This window comes from Oncorhynchus nerka, unplaced genomic scaffold, assembly GCF_034236695.1.
Source record: "Oncorhynchus nerka isolate Pitt River unplaced genomic scaffold, Oner_Uvic_2.0 unplaced_scaffold_676, whole genome shotgun sequence".
Classification (NCBI taxonomy): Eukaryota; Metazoa; Chordata; class Actinopteri; order Salmoniformes; family Salmonidae; genus Oncorhynchus; species Oncorhynchus nerka.
The window spans coordinates 211,915-239,515 of record NW_027040478.1 but is presented as its reverse complement, the minus strand read 5'-3'; the positions used below and the strand labels follow the sequence as shown (position 1 = coordinate 239,515).

The 27,601-nt window shown below is 44.7% G+C and overlaps 2 protein-coding genes across 2 annotated transcripts in view; one reads left to right on the top strand and one right to left on the bottom strand.

The window, feature by feature from the left end:
- Nucleotides 1-719: 719 nt before the first annotated feature.
- LOC135571232 (sodium/mannose cotransporter SLC5A10-like) overlaps nucleotides 720-27,601 on the bottom strand; it is a 101,024-nt gene continuing 74,142 nt past the window's right edge. Inside the window, exons 7-8 of the mRNA XM_065017016.1 lie at nucleotides 4,924-5,031; nucleotides 720-771 (exon numbers count right to left, since the gene is read on the bottom strand). Coding sequence (XP_064873088.1) covers nucleotides 737-771; nucleotides 4,924-5,031 — 143 coding nt within the window. The 3' untranslated portion in view covers nucleotides 720-736. The remainder of the gene's footprint in view (nucleotides 772-4,923; nucleotides 5,032-27,601) is intronic.
- Nucleotides 10,154-27,601, top strand: part of LOC135571231 (protein FAM83G-like) — a 57,447-nt gene continuing 39,999 nt past the window's right edge. The window contains 2 exon segments of the mRNA XM_065017015.1: nucleotides 10,154-11,663; nucleotides 21,909-22,076. Of these exon segments, the coding sequence (XP_064873087.1) occupies nucleotides 11,196-11,663; nucleotides 21,909-22,076 (636 nt within the window). The 5' untranslated portion in view covers nucleotides 10,154-11,195.

Genomic DNA, 27,601 nt, shown 5'->3' with positions numbered 1-27,601 from the left:
CCAGTATGAGTGACTGACCTGCCGACCAAAAGCAGCTGTTCCTGTGTGAGTGACTGACCTGCCGACCAATAGCAGCTGTTCCTGTATGAGTGAGTGACCTGCCGACCAATAGCAGCTGTTCCTGTATGAGTGAGTGACCTGCCGACCAATAGCAGCTGTTCCTGTATGAGTGAATGATCTGCCGACCAATAGCAGCTGTTCCTGTATGAGTGAGTGACCTGCCGACCAATAGCAGCTGTTCCTGTATGAGTGACTGACCTGCCGACCAACAGCAGCTGTTCCTGTATGAGTGACTGACCTGCCGACCAATAGCAGCTGTTCCTGTATGAGTGACTGACCTGCCGACCAATAGCAGCTGTTCCTGTGTGAGTGACTGACCTGCCGACCAATAGCAGCTGTTCCTGTATGAGTGACTGACCTGCCGACCAATAGCAGCTGTTCCAGTGTGAGTGACTGACCTGCCGACCAATAGCAGCTCCGTTCGAGGCGCGCGCGGTACTTCTTCCAGATGTCCATGGTGAAGAGCGTGGAGGAGGAGTTAAAGATAGAGGTCAACGATGACATCAGGGCCGCCATCATCACTGCTATCATCAGCCCCGCAGACCTACACACACACACACACACACACACACACACACACACACACACACACACACACACACACACACACACACACACACACACATATGGAATCATCAGACCTACACACACACACACACACACGGAAACATCAGACCTACACACACACACACACACATGGAATCATCAGACCTACACACACACACACACACACACACACACACACACACACACACACACACACACACACACACACACACACACACACATGGAATCATCAGACCTACACACACATATGGAATCATCAGACCTACACACACACACATGGAATCATCAGACCTACACACACACACACACACACACATGGAATCATCAGACCTACACACACACACACACATATGGAATCATCAGACCTACACACACACACACACATATGGAATCATCAGACCTACACACACACACACACATATGGAATCATCAGACCTACACACACACACACACACACACACACACACACACACACACATATATGGAATCATCAGACCTACACACACACACATGGAATCATCAGACCTACACACACACACACACATATGGAGTCATCAGACCTACACACACACACACACACACACACACACACACACACACACACACACACACACACACACACACACACACACACACATATGGAATCATCAGACCTACACACACACACACATATGGAATCATCAGACCTACACACACACACATATGGAATCATCAGACCTACACACACACACACATATGGAATCATCAGACCTACACACACACACATATGGAATCATCAGACCTACACACACACACATGGAATCATCAGACCTACACACACACACATGGAATCATCAGACCTACACACACACACATATGGAATCATCAGACCTACACACACACACATATGGAATCATCAGACCTACACACACACACATATGGAATCATCAGACCTACACACACACACATATGGAATCATCAGACCTACACACACACACATGGAATCATCAGACCTACACACACACACATGGAATCATCAGACCTACACACACACACACACATATGGAGTCATCAGACCTACACACACACACACACACACACACACACACACACACACACACACACACACACACACACACACACACACACATATGGAATCATCAGACCTACACACACACACACATGGAATCATCAGACCTACACACACACACATGGAATCATCAGACCTACACACACACACACATATGGAATCATCAGACCTACACACACACACACACATATGGAATCATCAGACCTACACACACACACACATGGAATCATCAGACCTACACACACACACACATATGGAATCATCAGACCTACACACACACACATATGGAATCATCAGACCTACACACACACACACACATGGAATCATCAGACCTACACACACACACACACACACATATGGAATCATCAGACCTACACACACACACATGGAATCACCAACCCCATGGTATTGTCTCTTCCAATCCAACCCCATGGTATTGTCTATTCCAATCCAACCCCATGGTATTGTCTATTCCAATACAACCCCATGGTATTGTCTATTCCAATCCAACCCCATGGTATTGTCTATTCCAATCCAATCCAACCCCATGGTATTGTCTATTCCAATCCAACCCCATGGTATTGTCTATTCCAATCCAACCCCATGGTATTGTCTATTCCAATCCAATCCAACCCCATGGTATTGTCTATTCCAATCCAACCCCATGGTATTGTCTATTCCAATCCAACCCCATGGTATTGTCTATTCCAATCCAATCCAACCCCATGCTATTGTCTATTCCAATCCAATCCAACCCAACCCCATGGTATTGTCTATTCCAATCCAACCCCATGGTATTGTCTATTCCAATCCAACCCCATGGTATTGTCTATTCCAATCCAACCCCATGGTATTGTCTATTCCAATCCAATCCAACCCCATGGTATTGTCTAATCCAATCCAAGCCCATGGTATTGTCTATTCCAATCCAACCCCATGGTATTGTCTATTCCAATCCAACCCCATGGTATTGTCTATTCCAATCCAACCCCATGGTATTGTCTATTCCAATCCAACCCCATGGTATTGTCTATTCCAATCCAACCCCATGGTATTGTCTATTCCAATCCAACCCCATGGTATTGTCTATTCCAATCCAACCCCATGGTATTGTCTATTCCAATCCAAGCCAACCCCATGGTATTGTCTATTCCAATCCAAGCCCATGGTATTGTCTATTCCAATCCAACCCCATGGTATTGTCTATTCCAATCCAAGCCCATGGTATTGTCTATTCCAATCCAACCCCATGGTATTGTCTATTCCAATCCAAGCCAACCCCACGGTATTGTCTATTCCAATCCAATCCAAGCCCATGGTATTGTCTATTCCAATCCAACCCCACGGTATTGTCTATTCCAATCCAACCCCATGGTATTGTCTATTCCAATCCAAGCCAACCCCATGGTATTGTCTATTCCAATCCCAGCCCATGGTATTGTCTATTCCAATCCAAGCCCATGGTATTGTCTATTCCAATCCAACCCCATGGTATTGTCTATTCCAATCCAACTCCATGGTATTGTCTATTCCAAATCAAGCCCATGGTATTGTCTATTCCAATCCAACCCCACGGTATTGTCTATTCCAATCCAACCCCATGGTATTGTCTATTCCAATCCAAGCCAACCCCATGGTATTGTCTATTCCAATCCAAGCCCATGGTATTGTCTATTCCAATCCAACCCCATGGTATTGTCTATTCCAATCCAAGCCAACCCCATGGTATTGTCTATTCCAATCCAAGCCCATGGTATTGTCTATTCCAATCCAACCCCATGGTATTGTCTATTCCAATCCAACCCCATGGTATTGTCTATTCCAATCCAACCCCATGGTATTGTCTATTCCAATCCAACCCCATGGTATTGTCTATTCCAATCCAAGCCAACCCCATGGTATTGTCTATTCCAATCCAACCCCATGGTATTGTCTATTCCAATCCAACCCCATGGTATTGTCTATTCCAAGCCAAGCCCATGGTATTGTCTATTCCAATCCAACCCCATGGTATTGTCTATTCCAATCCAACCCCATGGTATTGTCTATTCCAATCCAATCCAACCCCATGGTATTGTCTATTCCAATCCAACCCCATGGTATTGTCTATTCCAATCCAATCCAAGCCCATGGTATTGTCTATTCCAATCCAACCCCATGGTATTGTCTATTCCAATCCAACCCCATGGTATTGTCTATTCCAATCCAAGCCAACCCCACGGTATTGTCTATTCCAATCCAATCCAAGCCCATGGTATTGTCTATTCCAATCCAACCCCACGGTATTGTCTATTCCAATCCAACCCCATGGTATTGTCTATTCCAATCCAAGCCAACCCCATGGTATTGTCTATTCCAATCCAAGCCCATGGTATTGTCTATTCCAATCCAACCCCATGGAATTGTCTATTCCAATCCAAGCCAACCCCATGGTATTGTCTATTCCAATCCAACCCCATGGTATTGTCTATTCCAATCCAAGCCCATGGTATTGTCTATTCCAATCCAACCCCATGGTATTGTCTATTCCAATCCAAGCCAATCCCATGGTATTGTCTATTCCAATCCAACCCCATGGTATTGTCTATTCCAATCCAACCCCATGGTATTGTCTATTCCAATCCAAGCCAAGCCCACGGTATTGTCTATTCCAATCCAAGCCAACCACCCAGGGACATTCCACACCACCCAGAGACATTCTACACCACCCAGAGACATGACGGATACATTCTACACCACCCAGAGACATGACTGATACATTCTACACCACCCAGAGACATTCTACACCACCCAGAGACATGACGGATACAATCTACACCACCCAGAGACATTCTACACCACCCAGAGACATTCTACACCACCCAGAGACATGACGGATACATTCTACACCACCCAGAGACATGACAGATACAATCTACACCACCCAGAGACATTCTACACCACCCAGAGACATGACGGATACATTCTACACCACCCAGAGACATTCTACACCACCCAGAGACATTCTACACCACCCAGAGACATGACGGATACATTCTACACCACCCAGAGACATTCTACACCACCCAGAGACATTCTACACCACCCAGAGGACATGACGGATACATTCTACACCACCCAGAGACATTCTACACCACCCAGAGACATTCTACACCACCCAGAGGACATGACGGATACAATCTACACCAGGCTTTTACACACATACAGCATTACACACACTCACTCACCGCTGGGCATGAGTTCGATGACCAGTTTGGGGAAGGCGATGTTGGAGCAACCCACCTCCGCTCCACACACCCTCACACACTCCTCTGGGTCCACACACCCCACCGAGTCTGGAACACACAGTTATTACCCTGGTTATAATGTCTAGGATTATTACACACCATTATTACCCTGGTTATAATGTCTATGATTATTACACCATTATTACCCTGGTTATAATGTCTATGATTATTATACACCATTATTATTACCCTGGTTATAATGTCTATGATTATTATACACCATTATTATTACCCTGGTTATAATGTCTATGATTATTACACCATTATTACCCTGGTTATAATGTCTATGATTATTACACACCATTATTACCCTGGTTATGTCTATGATTATTACACCATTATTATTACCCTGGTTATAATGTCTATGATTATTATACACCATTATTACCCTGGTTATAATGTCTATGATTATTACACACCATTATTACCCTGGTTATAATGTCTATGATTATTACACCATTATTACCCTGGTTATAATGTCTATGATTATTATAAACCATTATTACCCTGGTTATAATGTCTATGATTATTACACACCATTATTACCCTGGTTATAATGTCTATGATTATTATACACCATTATTATTACCCTGGTTTTAATGTCTATGATTATTATACACCATTATTACCCTGGTTATAATGTCTATGATTATTATACACCATTATTATTACCCTGGTTTTAATGTCTATGATTATTATACACCATTATTACCCTGGTTATAATGTCTATGATTATTATACACCATTATTATTACCCTGGTTATAATGTCTATGATTATTACACCATTATTACCCTGGTTATAATGTCTATGATTATTATACACCATTATTACCCTGGTTATAATGTCTATGATTATTATACACCATTATTACCCTGGTTTTAATGTCTATGATTATTATACACCATTATTACCCTGGTTATAATGTCTATGATTATTATACACCATTATTATTACCCTGGTTATAATGTCTATGATTATTATACATCATTATCAATACCCTGGTTTGAAAGTCTATGATGTTTACCTCCAGGGGGCGCCCTATTGGGCATTGATGCAGTAACGGCCCCTCTATCTACTTTTGTTGGACTTTTTTATTAGACCACTCCGCAGAACAGCTCCCCTCCTTTGTAAAGGACACCAGCAGTATGGTCTCAGACCAGCTCCCCTCCTTAAGGACACCAGCAGTATGGTCTCAGACCAGCTCCCCTCCTTTGTAAAGGACACCAGCAGTATGGTCTCAGAACAGCTCCCCTCCTTAAGGACACCAGCAGTATGGTCTCAGAACAGCTCCCCTCCTAAAGGACACCAGCAGTATGGTCTCAGAACAGCTCCCCTCCTAAAGGACACCAGCAGTATGGTCTCAGAACAGCTCCCCTCCTAAAGGACACCAGCAGTATGGTCTCAGAACAGCTCTCCTCCTTTATAATGGACACCAGCAGTATGGTCTCAGAACAGCTCCCCTCCTAAAGGACACCAGCAGTATGGTCTCAGAACAGCTCCCCTCCTAAAGGACACCAGCAGTATGGTCTCAGAACAGCTCCCCTCCTAAAGGACACCAGCAGTATGGTCTCAGAACAGCTCTCCTCCTTTATAAAGGACACCAGCAGTATGGTCTCAGAACAGCTCCTCCTAAAGGACACCAGCAGTATGGTCTCAGAACAGCTCCTCCTAAAAAGGACACCAGCAGTATGGTCTCAGAACAGCTCCCCTCCTAAAGGACACCAGCAGTATGGTCTCAGAACAGCTCCCCTCCTAAAGGACACCAGCAGTATGGTCTCAGAACAGCTCCTCCTAAAGGACACCAGCAGTATGGTCTCAGAACAGCTCCCTCCTAAAGGACACCAGCAGTATGGTCTCAGAACAGCTCCCCTCCTAAAGGACACCAGCAGTATGGTCTCAGAACAGCTCCCCTCCTAAAGGACACCAGCAGTATGGTCTCAGAACAGCTCCCTCCTAAAGGACACCAGCAGTATGGTCTCAGAACAGCTCCCTCCTAAAGGACACCAGCAGTCTGGTCTCAGAACAGCTCCCCTCCTAAAGGACACCAGCAGTATGGTCTCAGAACAGCTCCCCTCCTAAAGGACACCAGCAGTATGGTCTCAGAACAGCTCCCTCCTAAAGGACACCAGCAGTCTGGTCTCAGAACAGCTCCCCTCCTAAAGGACACCAGCAGTATGGTCTCAGAACAGCTCCCCTCCTAAAGGACACCAGCAGTATGGTCTCAGAACAGCTCCCTCCTAAAGGACACCAGCAGTATGGTCTCAGAACAGCTCCTCCTAAAGGACACCAGCAGTATGGTCTCAGAACAGCTCCCCTCCTAAAGGACACCAGCAGTATGGTCTCAGAACAGTTCCCCTCCTAAAGGACACCAGCAGTATGGTCTCAGAACAGCTCCTCCTAAAGGACACCAGCAGTATGGTCTCAGAACAGCTCCCCTCCTAAAGGACACCAGCAGTATGGTCTCAGAACAGCTCCCCTCCTAAAGGACACCAGCAGTATGGTCTCAGAACAGCTCCCTCCTAAAGGACACCAGCAGTATGGTCTCAGAACAGCTCCCCTCCTAAAGGACACCAGCAGTATGGTCTCAGAACAGCTCCCCTCCTAAAGGACACCAGCAGTATGGTCTCAGAACAGCTCCCCTCCTAAAGGACACCAGCAGTATGGTCTCAGAACAGCTCCCTCCTAAAGGACACCAGCAGTATGGTCTCAGAACAGCTCCCTCCTAAAGGACACCAGCAGTATGGTCTCAGAACAGCTCCCCTCCTAAAGGACACCAGCAGTCTGGTCTCAGAACAGCTCCCCTCCTAAAGGACACCAGCAGTATGGTCTCAGAACAGCTCCCCTCCTAAAGGACACCAGCAGTATGGTCTCAGAACAGCTCCCCTCCTAAAGGACACCAGCAGTATGGTCTCAGAACAGCTCCCCTCCTAAAGGACACCAGCAGTATGGTCTCAGAACAGCTCCCCTCCTTAAGGACACCAGCAGTATGGTCTCAGAACAGCTCCCCTCCTAAAGGACACCAGCAGTATGGTCTCAGAACAGCTCCCCTCCTAAAGGACACCAGCAGTATGGTCTCAGAACAGCTCCCTCCTAAAGGACACCAGCAGTATGATCTCAGAACAGCTCCCCTCCTAAAGGACACCAGCAGTATGGTCTCAGAACAGCTCCCCTCGTAAAGGACACCAGCAGTATGGTCTCAGAACAGCTCCCCTCCTAAAGGACACCAGCAGTATGGTCTCAGAACAGCTCCCCTCCTAAAGGACACCAGCAGTATGGTCTCAGAACAGCTCCCCTCCTAAAGGACACCAGCAGTATGGTCTCAGACCAGCTCCCCTCCTAAAGGACACCAGCAGTATGGTCTCAGAACAGCTCCCTTCCTAAAGGACACCAGCAGTATGGTCTCAGAACAGCTCCCCTCCTAAAGGACACCAGCAGTATGGTCTCAGAACAGCTCCCCTCCTAAAGGACACCAGCAGTATGGTCTCAGAACAGCTCCCCTCCTAAAGGACCCCAGCAGTATGGTCTCAGAACAGCTCCCCTCCTAAAGGACACCAGCAGTATGGTCTCAGAACAGCTCCCCTCCTAAAGGAAACCAGCAGTATGGTCTCAGAACAGCTCCCCTCCTAAAGGACACCAGCAGTATGGTCTCAGATCATCTCCCTGAGAATACCTTGTTAGTTACTTTTGATGTTGAGTCATTATACATTTTTCTTCTGCAAAACGTGACCCTCGTTGAACTACCTTCCAGTCCCTGCATTATAACATTGGCTGTAATTGTACTCACACATAACTATTTCATGTTTCTGCATGATTTCTTTATTCAGACTAAAGGTACTGCTATGGGATCCCCCCATGGCTCCTAACTATGCTAATGTGTATGTGGGTTACATGGAGAAACAGTCTATTTTACAATCCTCTCCAAAATGTTTCTTGCCTCACATCATTATTTGGGAAACGGTATGTTGATGATATTTTTGTGATGCCAAACAGCTCCAGGCGTTCCATGCTTTTCTTAAAACTCCTGTTCTGAGCATCTGAGATTTACTATGTAGTCTGACACACGTCACATCCGGTTTCCTTGATCTTCTGATCTTGTGTGAAGATAATGTTCTATACACTGATCTTTACAGGAAACCCACTGATCTTTACAGGAAGTCTACTGATCTTTACAGGAAGTCTACTGATCTTTACAGGAAACCTACTGATCTTTACAGGAAACCTACTGATCTTTACAGGAAACCTACTGATCTTTACAGGAAACCTACTGATCTTTACAGGAAACCTACTGATCTTTACAGGAAACCTACTGATCCGAACAGTTTGTTGAGGGGCTGATAGTTGTCACCCGCTTCCCCTTGAAAAACAGTTTGCCCTACAGCCAATTCTGTCGAATCAAAAGAATTAGCCAAAAAAAAAAAAAAAAAATCAGATTTCGACAGAAATATTATCTGAGACGCAAAGAAAGTTCAAGGAGAGGGGCTCCAAAAAAAAATGATCAGATTAATATTGCCATTGAGAAAAAAATTTTAAAAAACAAAACGAGACGTGACCTTGTTCAAGTCTCGCAAAAAAAAAAGACTCATTCTTGTGTTCTAACTAGCCGCTATTCCAAAGTGCTCTGAACAAATGAAGGGAATTCTTCACAAACATTTGGCACATTCTAAAATCTAAAATTCTAAATTCTACATTCTAAATTCTAAAATCCGATGATTAGTCTCGGTGTTTTCGGACCTTCCCTTGGTCGTTTTCTCTCGCGGGGGCAGAAATCTCAGAGATCAATTGGTAAACTCTGATTTTACCACCCCAAGATATTACCTGAACAACGTGTAACGGTGGGTGAGTGAGTCAAAAAAGCAGAGAGCAAAGTAAAACGGGATAAAAAAAAAAAAACGCGTTTAATGTCCTTAACAAAGTACCAGGTCCAAACATGGGTGAATGCCATGGTGCAAAACACACCATTATTATTACCCTGGTTTTAATGTATATGATTATTATACACAATTATAACCCTCGTTCCATTGGAAATGAATGTACTTCTGGTGAAACCAAAATGTAAAAAAACACTGTCGGTGTGATCGAGGCGTAAACCGGCTACAAAAAAAAAGAAGTCCATTCTGACTAAAGCTGGATACCTTCTAGCCACGACACACGAGGCGGGGTTAATAGTGTTTCTAGGTTCTCTCTCTGTTATTTACTGACCCACTAACCGGACACTCCGCCCTCGAGTCCCCCGGTGAGGACAGCTTCCGTTACAGAGTTCACAGCTCGAGTTACAGACAGACACGCTAGATCTCTCTCCGCGATACAGGATCATTAGCGGTTATTAACTATCGCTATTATTTAACCGTTCGTTTTAATATTTGGGACTTTGTCTATAAAAGGACAAGACACTTTTGGAAGAAACTCCGCGGAGTTTTTGTCTCAACTGTCAACAGTTTTCTGGAGGAACTAAACGGGATCTAGGAAGTGCTTCGCTTCCAGTCAAATAGAGAACCGAGAGAAAAGTTTTTAACCGCAGACAGACGAGACTTTTTTCTTTTGTTTGTTGAAAAGAGTCTCGTCATCAGAATAGTTGAACAAGTCCGTCTGGATTAAAGCTGATGCTGTTTGAAAAGATCCTCTTGACTCACACGAACACACTTCCCCGGTGCTCGTCCGGAACGGGGCTGAAGCGGTCATGTGTGACGGGCGTGGCGGGGTGGGGAAGTTTGTCCCGGTTTACCTGTGTCTGCGTGTTTGTTCATGAGATGTGGTTTGAGGCTCCACTGGGACGTGAACCCGTGATAATCTCACAGAGACATTTCATATTCAGCCTGTAACTATTGACTTCTGTGCTCAATTCTGTTGCGTTTTACAACACGAGGAGACGCACTGGACTCAATTTGGACGACCGGTAGTTTATATGGTGCCGCTGATGAACTAGTCGGTCTCGGTTTCTGTCGGCTTTGAGGAGAAAAGTCGCTGTTTTATTTATTTTAAACCTTATTTGTGTTTTATGGGACAAATCGTGGGAAGCTGGTGTACACGGATACGAATACAACATGAGCTGAGACAGTTGAACTCTTGTCGGAAAGGTTTGGTAAATCTCCCGGTTCAACCGTGGGATTGTATATTTAATGTTCTTCAGTAACACTCGGTCGGTAATAACTGTTGGGTTATATTATTGATCCGTCAGTGATTATCAGTTAGGTATTGATAAAGCGTAGCGCCATGGCTCTGTCTCAGGTGCAGTGTCTCGATGAGCATCACATCAACTGGCGCGTGACCGAGTCCAAACCCGAGTTCTTCTACAGCGAGGACCAGCGGCTCGCGCTCGAGGCTCTGCTAACCGGGGGGCGAGAGGCCTTTAGCAGCTACCTCAGTGAACATGACCTCCGACACTTCCTGTCTGAACCGGAGCTCCTGCGGTTGGCGCGCACCGTGGAGGCCTACCGGCCTGGAAGCGAGCACCTCAAGGCCGAGGCGGGAGCGAAGGAGTACGACGGGGGCAACGGGCCACTGTCATTACAGTACTGGCCCGACCGCTCTGAAGGTTCTATACCCGACCTGGATCTGGGCTGGCCCGACGCCGTGTCATACCGAGGAGTGACACGTGTCAACGTGCACACGCAGCCCCCAGCTGATGGACAAACACACATCAAGGAGGTGGTCCGGAAGACGATAACACAGGCTCAGAAGGTAGACTACACACAGTACAGACTATATCACAGACTCAGAAGGTAGACTACACACAGTACAGACTATATCACAGACTCAGAAGGTAGACTACACACAGTACAGACGATAACACAGGCTCAGAAGGTAGACTACACACAGTACAGACTAGATATCACAGACAGGACTCAGAAGGTAGACTACACAGTACAGACTACAGACTATATCACAGACTCAGAAGGTAGACTACACACAGTACAGACTATAGACTATATCACAGGCTCAGAAGGTAGACTACACACAGTACAGACTATAGACTATATCAGACAGGTAGACTACACACAGTACAGACTATAGACTATATCACAGACTCAGAAGGTAGACTACACACAGTACAGACTATAGACTATATCACAGACTCAGAAGGTAGACTACACACAGTACAGATAGACTATATCACAGACTCAGAAGGTAGACTACACACAGTACAGACTATAGACTATATCACAGACTCAGAAGGTAGACTACACACAGTACAGACTATAGACTATATCACAGACTCAGAAGGTAGACTACACACAGTACAGACTATAGACTATATCACAGACTCAGAAGGTAGACTACACACAGTACAGACTATATCACAGACTCAGAAGGTAGACTACACACAGTACAGACTATAGACTATAACACACTCAGAAGGTAGATACACACAGACTATATCACAGACTCAGAAGGTAGACTACACACAGTACAGACAGACTATATCACAGACTCAGAAGGTAGACTACACACAGTACAGACTACAGACTATATCACAGACTCAGAAGGTAGACTACACACAGTACAGACTATATCACAGACTCAGAAGGTAGACTACACACAGTACAGACTATAGACTATATCACAGACTCAGAAGGTAGACTATCACAGACTCAGTACAGACTACACACATACAGACTATATCACAGACTCAGAAGGTAGACTACACACAGTACAGACTATAGACTATAACACAGGCTCAGAAGGTAGACTACACACAGTACAGACGATATCACAGAGGTAGACTACACACAGTACAGACTATATCACAGACTCAGAAGGTAGACTACACACAGTACAGACTATATCACAGACTCAGAAGGTAGACTACACACAGTACAGACAGACTATATCACAGACTCTAGACTAACACAGTACAGACTCAGAAGGTAGACTACACACAGTACAGACTATAGACTATATCACAGACTCAGAAGGTAGACTACACACAGTACAGACTATATCACAGACTCAGAAGGTAGACTACACACAGTACAGACAGACTATATCACAGACTAGACTACACACAGTACAGACTATATCAGACTCAGAAGGTAGACTACACACAGTACAGACTATATCACAGACTCAGAGGTAGACTACACACAGTACAGACTATAGACTATATCACAGACTCAGAAGGTAGACTACACACAGTACAGACTATACACAGACTCAGAAGGTAGACTATACAGACTATATCACAGGCTCAGAAGGTAGACTACACACAGTACAGACTATAGACTATATCACAGGCTCAGAAGTACAGACTATATCACAGACTCAGAAGGTAGACTACACACAGTACAGACTATAGACTATATCACAGGCTCAGAAGGTAGACTACACACAGACTATATCACAGACTCAGAAGGTAGACTACACACAGTACAGACTATAGACTATATCACAGGCTCAGAAGGTAGACTACACACAGTACAGACTATATCACAGACTCAGAAGGTAGACTACACACAGTACAGACTATATCACAGGCTCAGAAGGTAGACTACACACAGTACAGACTATATCACAGACTCAGAAGGTAGACTACACACAGTACAGACTATAGACTATAACACAGACTCAGAAGGTAGACTACACACAGTACAGACTATATCACACTCAGAATATCACAGGCTCACAGAAGGTAGACTACACACAGTACAGACTATAGACTATATCACAGACTCAGAAGGTAGACTACACACAGTACAGACTAGACTATAACACAGACTCAGAAGGTAGACTACACACAGTACAGACTATATCACAGACTCAGAAGGTAGACTACACACAGTACAGACTATATCACAGACTCAGAAGGTAGACTACACACAGTACAGACTATAGACTATATCACAGACTCAGAAGGTAGACTACACACAGTACAGACTATATCACAGGCTCAGAAGGTAGACTACACACAGTACAGACTATAGACTATATCACAGACTCAGAAGGTAGACTACACACAGTACAGACTATAGACTATAACACAGACTCAGAAGGTAGACTACACACAGACTATATCACAGACTCAGACTATAGACTATATCACAGACTCAGAAGGTAGACTACACACAGTACAGACTATAGACTATATCACAGACTCAGAAGGTAGACTACACACAGTACAGACTACAGACTATATCACAGACTCAGAAGGTAGACTACACACAGTACAGACTATATCACAGACTCAGAAGGTAGACTACACACAGTACAGACTATAGACTATATCACAGACTCAGAAGGTAGACTACACACAGTACAGACTATATCACAGACTCAGAAGGTAGACTACACACAGTACAGACTATAGACTATATCACAGACTCAGAAGGTAGACTACACACAGTACAGACTATAGACTATATCACAGACTCAGAAGGTAGACTACACACAGTACAGACTATAGACTATAACACACAGAGGTAGACTCAGAAGTACAGACTATATCACAGACTCACAGACTACAGACTAGTACAGACTATATCACAGACTCAGAAGGTAGACTACACACAGTACAGACTATAGACTATATCACAGACTCAGAAGGTAGACTACACACAGTACAGACTATATCACAGACTCAGAAGGTAGACTACACACAGTACAGACTATAGACTATATCACAGGCTCAGAAGGTAGACTACACACAGTACAGACTATAGACTATATCACAGACTCAGAAGGTAGACACACACAGACTATATCACAGGCTCAGAAGGTAGACTACACACAGTACAGACTATATCACAGGCTCAGAAGGTAGACTACACACAGTACAGACTATATCACAGGCTCAGAAGGTAGACTACACACAGTACAGACTATATCACAGGCTCAGAAGGTAGACTACACACAGTACAGACTATAGACTATATCACAGACTCAGAAGGTAGACTACACACAGTACAGTATCACAGACTCAGAAGGTAGACTACACACAGTACAGACTATATCACAGGCTCAGAAGGTAGACTACACACAGTACAGACTATAGACTATATCACAGACTCAGAAGGTAGACTACACACAGTACAGACTATAGACTATATCACAGACTCAGAAGGTAGACTACACACAGTACAGACTATAGACTATATCACAGACTCAGAAGGTAGACTACACACAGTACAGACTATATCACAGACTCAGAAGGTAGACTACACACAGTACAGACAGACTCAGAAGGTAGACTACACACAGTACAGACTATATCACAGACTCAGAACACACAGTACAGATTATAGACTATATCACAGACTCAGAAGGTAGACTACACACAGTACAGACTATAGACTATATCACAGACTCAGAAGGTAGACTACACACAGTACAGACTATAGACTATATCACAGACTCAGAAGGTAGACTACACACAGTACAGACTATAGACTATATCACAGACTCAGAAGGTAGACTACACACAGTACAGACTATATCACAGACTCAGAAGGTAGACTACACACAGTACAGACTATAGACTATATCACAGACTCAGAAGGTAGACTACACACAGTACAGACTATATCACAGACTCAGAAGGTAGACTACACACAGTACAGACTATATCACAGACTCAGAAGGTAGACTACACACAGTACAGACTATATCACAGACTCAGAATACACACAGACTATATCACAGGCTCAGAAGGTAGACTACACACAGTACAGACTATAGACTATATCACAGACTCAGAAGGTAGACTACACACAGTACAGACTATAGACTATATCACAGACTCAGAAGGTAGACTACACACAGTACAGACTATAGACTATATCACAGACTCAGAAGGTAGACTACACACAGTACAGACTATAGACTATATCACAGACTCAGAAGGTAGACTGCACACAGTACAGACTATAGACTATATCACAGACTCAGAAGGTAGACTACACACAGTACAGACTATAGACTATATCACAGACTCAGAAGGTAGACTACACACAGTACAGACTATAGACTATATCACAGACTCAGAAGGTAGACTACACACAGTACAGACTATAGACTATATCACAGACTCAGAAGGTAGACTACACACAGTACAGACTATATCACAGGCTCAGAAGGTAGACTACACACAGTACAGACTATATCACAGACTCAGAAGGTAGACTACACACAGTACAGATTATAGACTATATCACAGACTCAGAAGGTAGACTACACACAGTACAGACTATAGACTATATCACAGACTCAGAAGGTAGACTACACAGTACAGACTATAGACTATATCACAGACTCAGAAGGTAGACTACACACAGTACAGACTATATCACAGACTATACAGACTATAGACTATATAACAGACTCAGAAGGTAGACTACACACAGTACAGACTATATCACAGACTCAGAAGGTAGACTACACACAGTACAGACTATATCACAGACTCAGAAGGTAGACTACACACAGTACAGACTATATACTATATCACAGACTCAGAAGGTAGACTACACACAGTACAGACTATATCACACAGAAGGTAGACTACACACAGTACAGACTATATCACAGACTCAGAAGGTAGACTACACACAGTACAGACTATAGACTATATCACAGACTCAGAAGGTAGACTGCACACAGTACAGACTATAGACTATATCACAGACTCAGAAGGTAGACTACACACAGTACAGACTATAGACTATATCACAGACTCAGAAGGTAGACTACACACAGTACAGACTATAGACTATATCACAGACTCAGAAGGTAGACTACACACAGTACAGACTATATCACAGACTCAGAAGGTAGACTACACACAGTACAGACTATATCACAGACTCAGAAGGTAGACTACACACAGTACAGACTATATCACAGACTCAGAAGGTAGACTACACACAGTACAGATTATAGACTATATCACAGACTCAGAAGGTAGACTACACACAGTACAGACTATAGACTATATCACAGACTCAGAAGGTAGACTACACACAGTACAGACTATAGACTATATCACAGACTCAGAAGGTAGACTACACACAGTACAGACTATATCACAGACTCAGAAGGTAGACTACACACAGTACAGACTATAGACTATATAACAGGCTCAGAAGGTAGACTACACACAGTACAGACTATAGACTATATCACAGACTCAGAAGGTAGACTACACACAGTACAGACTATATCACAGACTCAGAAGGTAGACTACACACAGTACAGACTATAGACTATATCACAGACTCAGAAGGTAGACTACACACAGTACAGACTATATCACAGACTCAGAAGGTAGACTACACACAGTACAGACTATAACACAGGCTCAGAAGGTAGACTACACACAGTACAGACTATATCACAGACTCAGAAGGTAGACTACACACAGTACAGACTATAGACTATAACACAGACTCAGAAGGTAGACTACACACAGTACAGACTATAGACTATAACACAGGCTCAGAAGGTAGACTACACACAGTACAGACTATATCACAGACTCAGAAGGTAGACTACACACGGTACAGACTATAGACTATATCACAGACTCAGAAGGTAGACTACACACAGTACAGACTACAGACTATATCACAGACTCAGAAGGTAGACTACACACAGTACAGACTACAGACTATATCACAGGCTCAGAAGGTAGACTACACACAGTACAGACTATAGACTATATCACAGACTCAGAAGGTAGACTACACACAGTACAGACTATATCACAGACTCAGAAGGTAGACTACACACAGTACAGACTATATCACAGACTCAGAAGGTAGACTACACACAGTACAGACTATATCACAGACTCAGAAGGTAGACTACACACAGTACAGATTATAGACTATATCACAGACTCAGAAGGTAGACTACACACAGTACAGACTATAGACTATATCACAGACTCAGAAGGTAGACTACACACAGTACAGACTATAGACTATATCACAGACTCAGAAGGTAGACTACACACAGTACAGACTATAGACTATATCACAGACTCAGAAGGTAGACTACACACAGTACAGACTATATCACAGACTCAGAAGGTAGACTACACACAGTACAGACTATAGACTATATCACAGACTCAGAAGGTAGACTACACACAGTACAGACTATATCACAGACTCAGAAGGTAGACTACACACAGTACAGACTATATCACAGGCTCAGAAGGTAGACTACACACAGTACAGACTATATCACAGACTCAGAAGGTAGACTACACACAGTACAGACTATATCACAGGCTCAGAAGGTAGACTACACACAGTACAGACTATAGACTATATCACAGACTCAGAAGGTAGACTACACACAGTACAGACTATAGACTATATCACAGACTCAGAAGGTAGACTACACACAGTACAGACTATAGACTATATCACAGACTCAGAAGGTAGACTACACACAGTACAGACTATAGACTATATCACAGACTCAGAAGGTAGACTGCACACAGTACAGACTATAGACTATATCACAGACTCAGAAGGTAGACTACACAGTACAGACTATAGACTATATCACAGACTCAGAAGGTAGACTACACACAGTACAGACTATAGACTATATCACAGACTCAGAAGGTAGACTACACACAGTACAGACTATAGACTATATCACAGACTCAGAAGGTAGACTACACACAGTACAGACTATATCACAGGCTCAGAAGGTAGACTACACACAGTACAGACTATATCACAGACTCAGAAGGTAGACTACACACAGTACAGATTATAGACTATATCACAGACTCAGAAGGTAGACTACACACAGTACAGACTATAGACTATATCACAGACTCAGAAGGTAGACTACACACAGTACAGACTATAGACTATATCACAGACTCAGAAGGTAGACTACACACAGTACAGACTATATCACAGACTCAGAAGGTAGACTACACACAGTACAGACTATAGACTATATAACAGACTCAGAAGGTAGACTACACACAGTACAGACTATATCACAGACTCAGAAGGTAGACTACACACAGTACAGACTATATCACAGACTCAGAAGGTAGACTACACACAGTACAGACTATATACTATATCACAGACTCAGAAGGTAGACTACACACAGTACAGACTATATCACAGGCTCAGAAGGTAGACTACACACAGTACAGACTATATCACAGACTCAGAAGGTAGACTACACACAGTACAGACTATAGACTATATCACAGACTCAGAAGGTAGACTGCACACAGTACAGACTATAGACTATATCACAGACTCAGAAGGTAGACTACACACAGTACAGACTATATACTATATCACAGACTCAGAAGGTAGACTACACACAGTACAGACTATATCACAGACTCAGAAGGTAGACTACACACAGTACAGACTATAGACTATATCACAGACTCAGAAGGTAGACTACACACAGTACAGACTATAGACTATATCACAGACTCAGAAGGTAGACTACACACAGTACAGACTATAGACTATATCACAGACTCAGAAGGTAGACTACACACAGTACAGACTATAGACTATATCACAGACTCAGAAGGTAGACTACACACAGTACAGACTATATCACAGACTCAGAAGGTAGACTACACACAGTACAGACTATATCACAGACTCAGAAGGTAGACTACACACAGTACAGACTATATCACAGACTCAGAAGGTAGACTACACACAGTACAGATTATAGACTATATCACAGACTCAGAAGGTAGACTACACACAGTACAGACTATAGACTATATCACAGACTCAGAAGGTAGACTACACACAGTACAGACAGACTATATCACAGACTCAGAAGGTAGACTACACACAGTACAGACTATATCACAGACTCAGAAGGTAGACTACACACAGTACAGACTATAGACTATATAACAGGCTCAGAAGGTAGACTACACACAGTACAGACTATAGACTATATCACAGACTCAGAAGGTAGACTACACACAGTACAGACTATATCACAGACTCAGAAGGTAGACTACACACAGTACAGACTATAGACTATATCACAGACTCAGAAGGTAGACTACACACAGTACAGACTATATCACAGACTCAGAAGGTAGACTACACACAGTACAGACTATAACACAGGCTCAGAAGGTAGACTACACACAGTACAGACTATATCACAGACTCAGAAGGTAGACTACACACAGTACAGACTATAGACTATAACACAGGCTCAGAAGGTAGACTACACACAGTACAGACTATAGACTATAACACAGGCTCAGAAGGTAGACTACACACAGTACAGACTATATCACAGACTCAGAAGGTAGACTACACACGGTACAGACTATAGACTATATCACAGACTCAGAAGGTAGACTACACACAGTACAGACTACAGACTATATCACAGACTCAGAAGGTAGACTACACACAGTACAGACTACAGACTATATCACAGGCTCAGAAGGTAGACTACACACAGTACAGACTATATCACAGACTCAGAAGGTAGACTACACACAGTACAGACTATAGACTATATCACAGACTCAGAAGGTAGACTACACACAGTACAGACTATAGACTATATCACAGACTCAGAAGGTAGACTACACACAGTACAGACTATATCACAGACTCAGAAGGTAGACTACACACAGTACAGACTATATATCAGACTCAGAAGGTAGACTACACACAGTACAGACGATATCACAGACTCAGAAGGTAGACTACACACAGTACAGACTATATCACAGACTCAGAAGGTAGACTACACACAGTACAGACGATATCACAGACTCAGAAGGTAGACTACACACAGTACAGACTATAGACTATATCACAGACTCAGAAGGTAGACTACACACAGTACATACTAGACTATAGACAGAAGGTAGATGGGTCAGGGTTATAACCACTGTGTGTCTGTTCAGAGCAGTAGTAATGTTGACATGAGGACCTGGTAGATGGGTCAGGGTTATAACCACTGTGTGTCTGTTCTCCCAGGTTATAGCAGTAGTAATGTTGACATGAGGACCTGGTAGATGGGTCAGACATGAGGACCTGATAGGTTATAACCACTGTAGATGTCTGTTCTCCCAGGTTATAGCAGTAGTAATGTTGACATGAGGACCTGTTAGATGGGTCAGGGTTATAACCACTGTGTGTCTGTTCTCCCAGGTTATAGCAGTAGTAATGTTGACATGAGGACCTGATAGATGGGTCAGGGTTATAACCACTGTGTGTCTGTTCTCCCAGGTTATAGCAGTAGTAATGTTGACATGAGGACCTGATAGATGGGTCAGGGTTATAACCACTGTGTGTCTGTTCTCCCAGGTTATAGCAGTAGTAATGTTGACATGAGGACCTGTTAGATGGGTCAGGGTTATAACCACTGTGTGTCTGTTCTCCCAGGTTATAGCAGTAGTAATGGATCAGTTTAGTAATGTTGACATGAGGACCTGATAGATGGGTCAGGGTTATAACCACTGTGTGTCTGTTCTCCCAGGTTATAGCAGTAGTAATGTTGACATGAGGACCTGTTAGATGGGTCAGGGTTATAACCACTGTGTGTCTGTTCTCCCAGGTTATAGCAGTAGTAATGTTGACATGAGGACCTGTTAGATGGGTCAGGGTTATAACCACTGTGTGTCTGTTCTCCCAGGTTATAGCAGTAGTAATGTTGACATAAGGACCTGATAGATGGGTCAGGGTTATAACCACTGTGTGTCTGTTCTCCCAGGTTATAGCAGTAGTAATGTTGACATAAGGACCTGATAGATGGGTCAGGGTTATAACCACTGTGTGTCTGTTCTCCCAGGTTATAGCAGTAGTAATGTTGACATAAGGACCTGATAGATGGGTCAGGGTTATAACCACTGTGTGTCTGTTCTCCCAGGTTATAGCAGTAGTAATGTTGACATGAGGACCTGTTAGATGGGTCAGGGTTATAACCACTGTGTGTCTGTTCTCCCAGGTTATAGCAGTAGTAATGGATCAGTTTAGTGACGTTGACATCTACAAGGACCTCTTAGATGCGGCCTATAAGAGAAGAGTTCCTGTCTACATCGTCATCGACACGTCTGCTGTGTCCTGTTTCCTGGACATGTGTTGTAGAGCCAACATGCACCAGGGACACCTGAAGGTAACACACACACACACACACACACACACACACACACACACACACACACACACACACACACACACACACACCAGACCTGGGTTTCAGATACTTGTAAAATAATTTTATCTGTACGTGTTTGAGCTTGCCTGGCTTAAAGGTAGACTTTGTGAAATGATGTTGAGCAGCACCGGAGATATTAAGATGAGCGAGATGCAACACTGCGCTCTCACACGGTCACACACATCATTTGCTTCTCTCTCACCTGTTCTCTTACTGTCTTCTCTGTTTCTTTCTCTCTCCCTCCCACTTCTCTCTCTCTCCGCTGTTCTCTTCTCTCTCCCCCTTCTCTCTCTCTGCTGTTCTCTTCTCTCTCCCCTGTTCTCTCTCCCTCCCACTTCTCTCTCCCTCTGCTGTTCTCTCTCCCTCCCCCTTCTCTCTCTCCTCTGTTCTCTTCTCTCTCCCCCTTCTCTCTCTCTCCGCTGTTCTCTCTCTCTCCCCCTTCTCTCTCTCTCTGCTGTTCTCCCTCCCTCCCTCTCTCTCCCCTTCTCTCTCTCCTCTGTTCTCTTCTCTCCCTCCCCCTTCTCTCTCTCTCTGCTGTTCTCTCTCTCTCCCCCTCTCTCTCTCTCTCTCCGCTGTTCTGTTCTCTCTCTCTCCCCTTCTCTCTCTCTCTGCTGTTCTCTCCCTCCCCCTTCTCTCTCTCTCCCCCTTCTCTCTCTCTCTGCTGTTCTCTTCTCCCCTCTCTCTCCCCCCTTCTCTCTCTCTCCACTGTTCTCTTCTCTCTCCCCTTCTCTCTCTCTCTGCTGTTCTCTCCCTCCCTCTCTCTCTCTCCCCCTTCTCTCTCTCTGCTGTTCTCTCCTCCCCTCTTCTCTCTCTCCCCTTCTCTCTCTCTCCGCTGTTCTCTTCTCTCTCCCTCTCTCTATCTCTCTCTCTCCTCTGCTGTTCTCTTCTCTCTCCCCCTTCTCTCTCTCTCTGCTGTTCTCTTCTCCCTCCCCCTTCTCTCTCTCTCCGCTGTTCTCTTCTCTCCCCTTCTCTCTATCTCCGCTGTTCTCTTCTCTCTCCCCTTCTCTCTCTCTCCGCTGTTCTCTCCCTCCCCTTCTCCCTCTCCCTTCTCTCCCTCCGCTGTTCTCTCTCTCTCCCCCTTCTCTCTCTCTCCCTCTGTTCTCTTCTCTCTCCCTCTGTTCTTCCTCTCTCCCTCTCTCTCCCTCCCCCTTCTCTCTCTCTCCTCTGTTCTCTTCTCTCTCCCCTCTGTTCTCTCCTCTCCCTCCCCTTCTCCTCCCCCTTCCTCTCTCTCACTCTCTCCTCTGTCCCTCCCCTTCTCTCTCCCTCCCCCTTCTCTCTCTCTCCGCTGTTCTCTTCTCCCCCTCCCCATTTTCTCCCACCCCCACACCTATCCCTCCATCTCTAGTTTTACTGCACTGGGGACATTTTCCTTTGGTACAGAAATATTACCCACAAGGCATTGCTCCGCCCAATGCCACACCCTTATTAAAGAGACTAACTCCGCGCACACACACACACACACACACACACACACACACACACAGAGAGAGAGAGGAGAGGGAGACACACACACACACACACACACACACACACACACCAGACCTGGGTTTCAGATACTTGTAAAATAATTTTATCTGTACGTGTTTGAGCTTGCCTGGCTTAAAGGTAGACTTTGTGAAATGATGTTGAGCAGCACCGGAGATATTAAGATGAGCGAGATGCAACACTGCGCTCTCACACACAGTACTTAATCACGTCCACGGTTTCCCTTCACGCTGTTCAGTGTGGTAGTCAGGGCAAGAAAAGAGCCTAGAGAGTTGAGCCTCTACTTCAACACTCTTAGTTGTTGTGGAAGTTGACCCACTATGCCATTTACTTTCTGTATTTACATCTGTGAGTCTACCTTTAATAAACCCAAACTGCCCTGCTGGGTCTGTCTGGTTGTAGTCCTGACTGACTGTCTGTCTGGTTGTAGTCCTGACTGACTGTCTGTCTGGTTGTAGTCCTGACTGACTGTCTGTCTGGTTGTAGTCCTGACTGACTGTCTGTCTGGTTGTAGTCCTGACTGACTGTCTGTCTGGTTGTAGTCCTGACCGACTGTCTGTCTGGTTGTAGTCCTGACTGACTGTCTGTCTGGTTGTAGTCCTGACTGACTGTCTCTGTCTGTCTGGTTGTAGTCCTGACTGACTGTCTCTGTCTGTCTGGTTGTAGTCCTGACTGACTGTCTGTCTGGTTGTAGTCCTGACTGTCTGTCTGTCTGGTTGTAGTCCTGACTGACTGTCTGTCTGGTTGTAGTCCTGACTGACTGTCTCTGTCTGTCTGGTTGTAGTCCTGACTGACTGTCTGTCTGGTTGTAGTCCTGACCGACTGTCTCTGTCTGTCTGGTTGTAGTCCTGACTGACTGTCTGTCTGGTTGTAGTCCTGACTGACTGTCTTGTCTCTGTCTGTCTGGTTGTAGTCCTGACTGACTGTCTCTGTCTGTCTGGTTGTAGTCCTAACCGACTGTCTGTCTGGTTGTAGTCCTGACTGACTGTCTCTGTCTGTCTGGTTGTAGTCCTGACCGACTGTCTTGTCTCTGTCTGTCTGGTTGTAGTCCTGACTGACTGTCTCTGTCTGTCTGGTTGTAGTCCTGACCGACTGTCTGTCTGGTTGTAGTCCTGACTGACTGTCTCTGTCTGTCTGGTTGTAGTCCTGACCGACTGTCTGTCTGGTTGTAGTCCTGACTGACTGTCTTGTCTCTGTCTGTCTGGTTGTAGTCCTGACTGACTGTCTGTCTGGTTGTAGTCCTGACTGACTGTCTCTGTCTGTCTGGTTGTAGTCCTGACTGACTGTCTTGTCTCTGTCTGTCTGGTTGTAGTCCTGACAGACTGTCTTGTCTCTGTCTGTCTGGTTGTAGTCCTGACTGACTGTCTCTGTCTGTCTGGTTGTAGTCCTGACCGACTGTCTTGTCTCTGTCTGTCTGGTTGTAGTCCTGACTGACTGTCTGTCTGGTTGTAGTCCTGACTGACTGTCTGTCTGGTTGTAGTCCTGACTGACTGTCTTGTCTCTGTCTGTCTGGTTGTAGTCCTGACTGACTGTCTTGTCTCTGTCTGTCTGGTTGTAGTCCTGACCGACTGTCTTGTCTCTGTCTGTCTGTATGTCTGTCTGGTTGTAGTCCTGACAGACTGTCTGTCTGGTTGTAGTCCTGACCGACTGTCTTGTCTCTGTCTGTCTGGTTGTAGTCCTAACCGACTGTCTTGTCTCTGTCTGTCTGGTTGTAGTCCTAACCGACTGTCTTGTCTCTGTCTGTCTGGTTGTAGTCCTGACCGACTGTCTTGTCTCTGTCTGTCTGTCTGGTTGTAGTCCTGACAGACTGTCTGTCTGTCTGGTTGTAGTCCTGACCGACTGTCTTGTCTGTCTGTCTGGTTGTAGTCCTGACCGACTGTCTTGTCTGTCTGTATGTCTGTCTGGTTGTAGTCCTGACAGACTGTCTTGTCTCTGTCTGTCTGTCTGGTTGTAGTCCTGACAGACTGTCTTGTCTCTGTCTGGTTGTAGTCCTGACAGACTGTCCTGTCTCTGTCTGGTTGTAGTCCTGACCGACTGTCTTGTCTCTGTCTGTCTGGTTGTAGTCCTGACCGACTGTCTTGTTTCCTTCTGTCTGTGATTGTAGTCCTGACCGACTGTCTTGTTTCCTTCTGTCTGTGATTGTAGTCCTGACCGACTGTCTTGTCTCTGTCTGTCTGTCTGGTTGTAGTCCTGACCGACTGTCTTGTTTCCTTCTGTCTGTCTGGTTGTAGTCCTGACCGACTGTCTTGTCTCTGTCTGTCTGTCTGGTTGTAGTCCTGACCGACTGTCTTGTCTCTGTCTGTCTGTCTGATTTTAGTCCTGACAGACTGTCTTCTCTGTCTGTCTGATTGTAGTCCTGACCGACTGTCTTGTCTCTGTCTGGTTGTAGTCCTGACAGACTGTCTTGTCTCTGTCTTGTCTCTGTCTGTCTGTCTGGTTGTAGTCCTGACCGACTGTCTTGTTTCCTTCTGTCTGTCTGGTTGTAGTCCTGACTGACTGTCTTGTCTCTGTCTGTCTGTCTGGTTGTAGTCCTGACCGACTGTCTTGTCTCTGTCTGTCTGGTTGTAGTCCTGACCGACTGTCTTGTTTCCTTCTGTCTGTGATTGTAGTCCTGACCGACTGTCTTGTCTCTGTCTGTCTGTCTGGTTGTAGTCCTGACCGACTGTCTTGTCTCTGTCTGTCTGGTTGTAGTCCTGACCGACTGTCTTGTTTCCTTCTGTCTGTGATTTTAGTCCTGACCGACTGTCTTGTTTCCTTCTGTCTGTGATTGTAGTCCTGACCGACTGTCTTGTCTCTGTCTGTCTGTCTGGTTGTAGTCCTGACCGACTGTCTTGTCTCTGTCTGTCTGTCTGATTGTAGTCCTGACCGACTGTCTTGTCTCTGTCTGTCTGTCTGATTGTAGTCCTGACCGACTGTCTTGTCTCTGTCTGTCTGGTTGTAGTCCTGACCGACTGTCTTGTCTCTGTCTGTCTGATTGTAGTCCTGACCGACTGTCTTGTCTCTGTCTGTCTGGTTGTAGTCCTGACCGACTGTCTTGTCTCTGTCTGTCTGGTTGTAGTCCTGACCGACTGTCTTGTCTCTGTCTGTCTGATTGTAGTCCTGACCGACTGTCTTGTCTCTGTCTGTCTGGTTGTAGTCCTGACCGACTGTCTTGTTTCCTTCTGTCTGTCTGGTTGTAGTCCTGACCGACTGTCTTGTCTCTGTCTGTCTGATTGTAGTCCTGGCCGACTGTCTTGTTTCCTTCTGTCTGTCTGGTTGTAGTCCTGACCAACTGTCTTGTCTCTGTCTGTATGTCTGGTTGTAGTCCTGACCGACTGTCTTGTCTCTGTCTGTCTGCTATCTCTCTCTGTCTGTCTGTTATCTCTCTCTGTATGTCTGTTATCTCTCTGTCTGTCTGTTATCTCTCTGTCTGTCTGTTATCTCTCTGTCTGTCTGTTATCTCTCTGTCTGTCTGTATTCTGTGGAGAATAGAGGAACTAGTTCTGCAGTTTGTCTGTCTGTTATCTCTCTGTCTGTCTGTCATCTCTCTGTCTGTATGTATTCTGTGGAGAATAGAGGAACTAGTTCTGCAGTTTGTCTGTCTACTATCTCTCTCTGTCTGTCTGTTATCTCTCTGTCTGTCTGTCTGTTATCTCTCTGTCTGTCTGTTATCTCTCTGTCTGTCTGCTATCTCTCTGTCTGTCTGCTATCTCTCTCTCTGTATGTCTGTTATCTCTCTGTCCTTCTGTTATCTCTCTGTCTGTCATCTCTCTGTCTGTCTTATCTCTCTGTCTGTCTTATCTCTCTGTCTGTATGTTATCTCTCTGTCTGTCTGTTATCTCTCTGTATGTATTCTGTGGAGAATAGAGGAACTAGTTCTACAGTTTGTCTGTCTGTTATCTCTCTGTCTGTCTGTTATCTCTCTGTCTGTTGTCTCTCTGTCTGTCTGTTGTCTCTCTGTCTGTCTGTTGTCTCTCTGTCTGTCTGTTGTCTCTCTGTCTGTCTGTTATCTCTCTCTG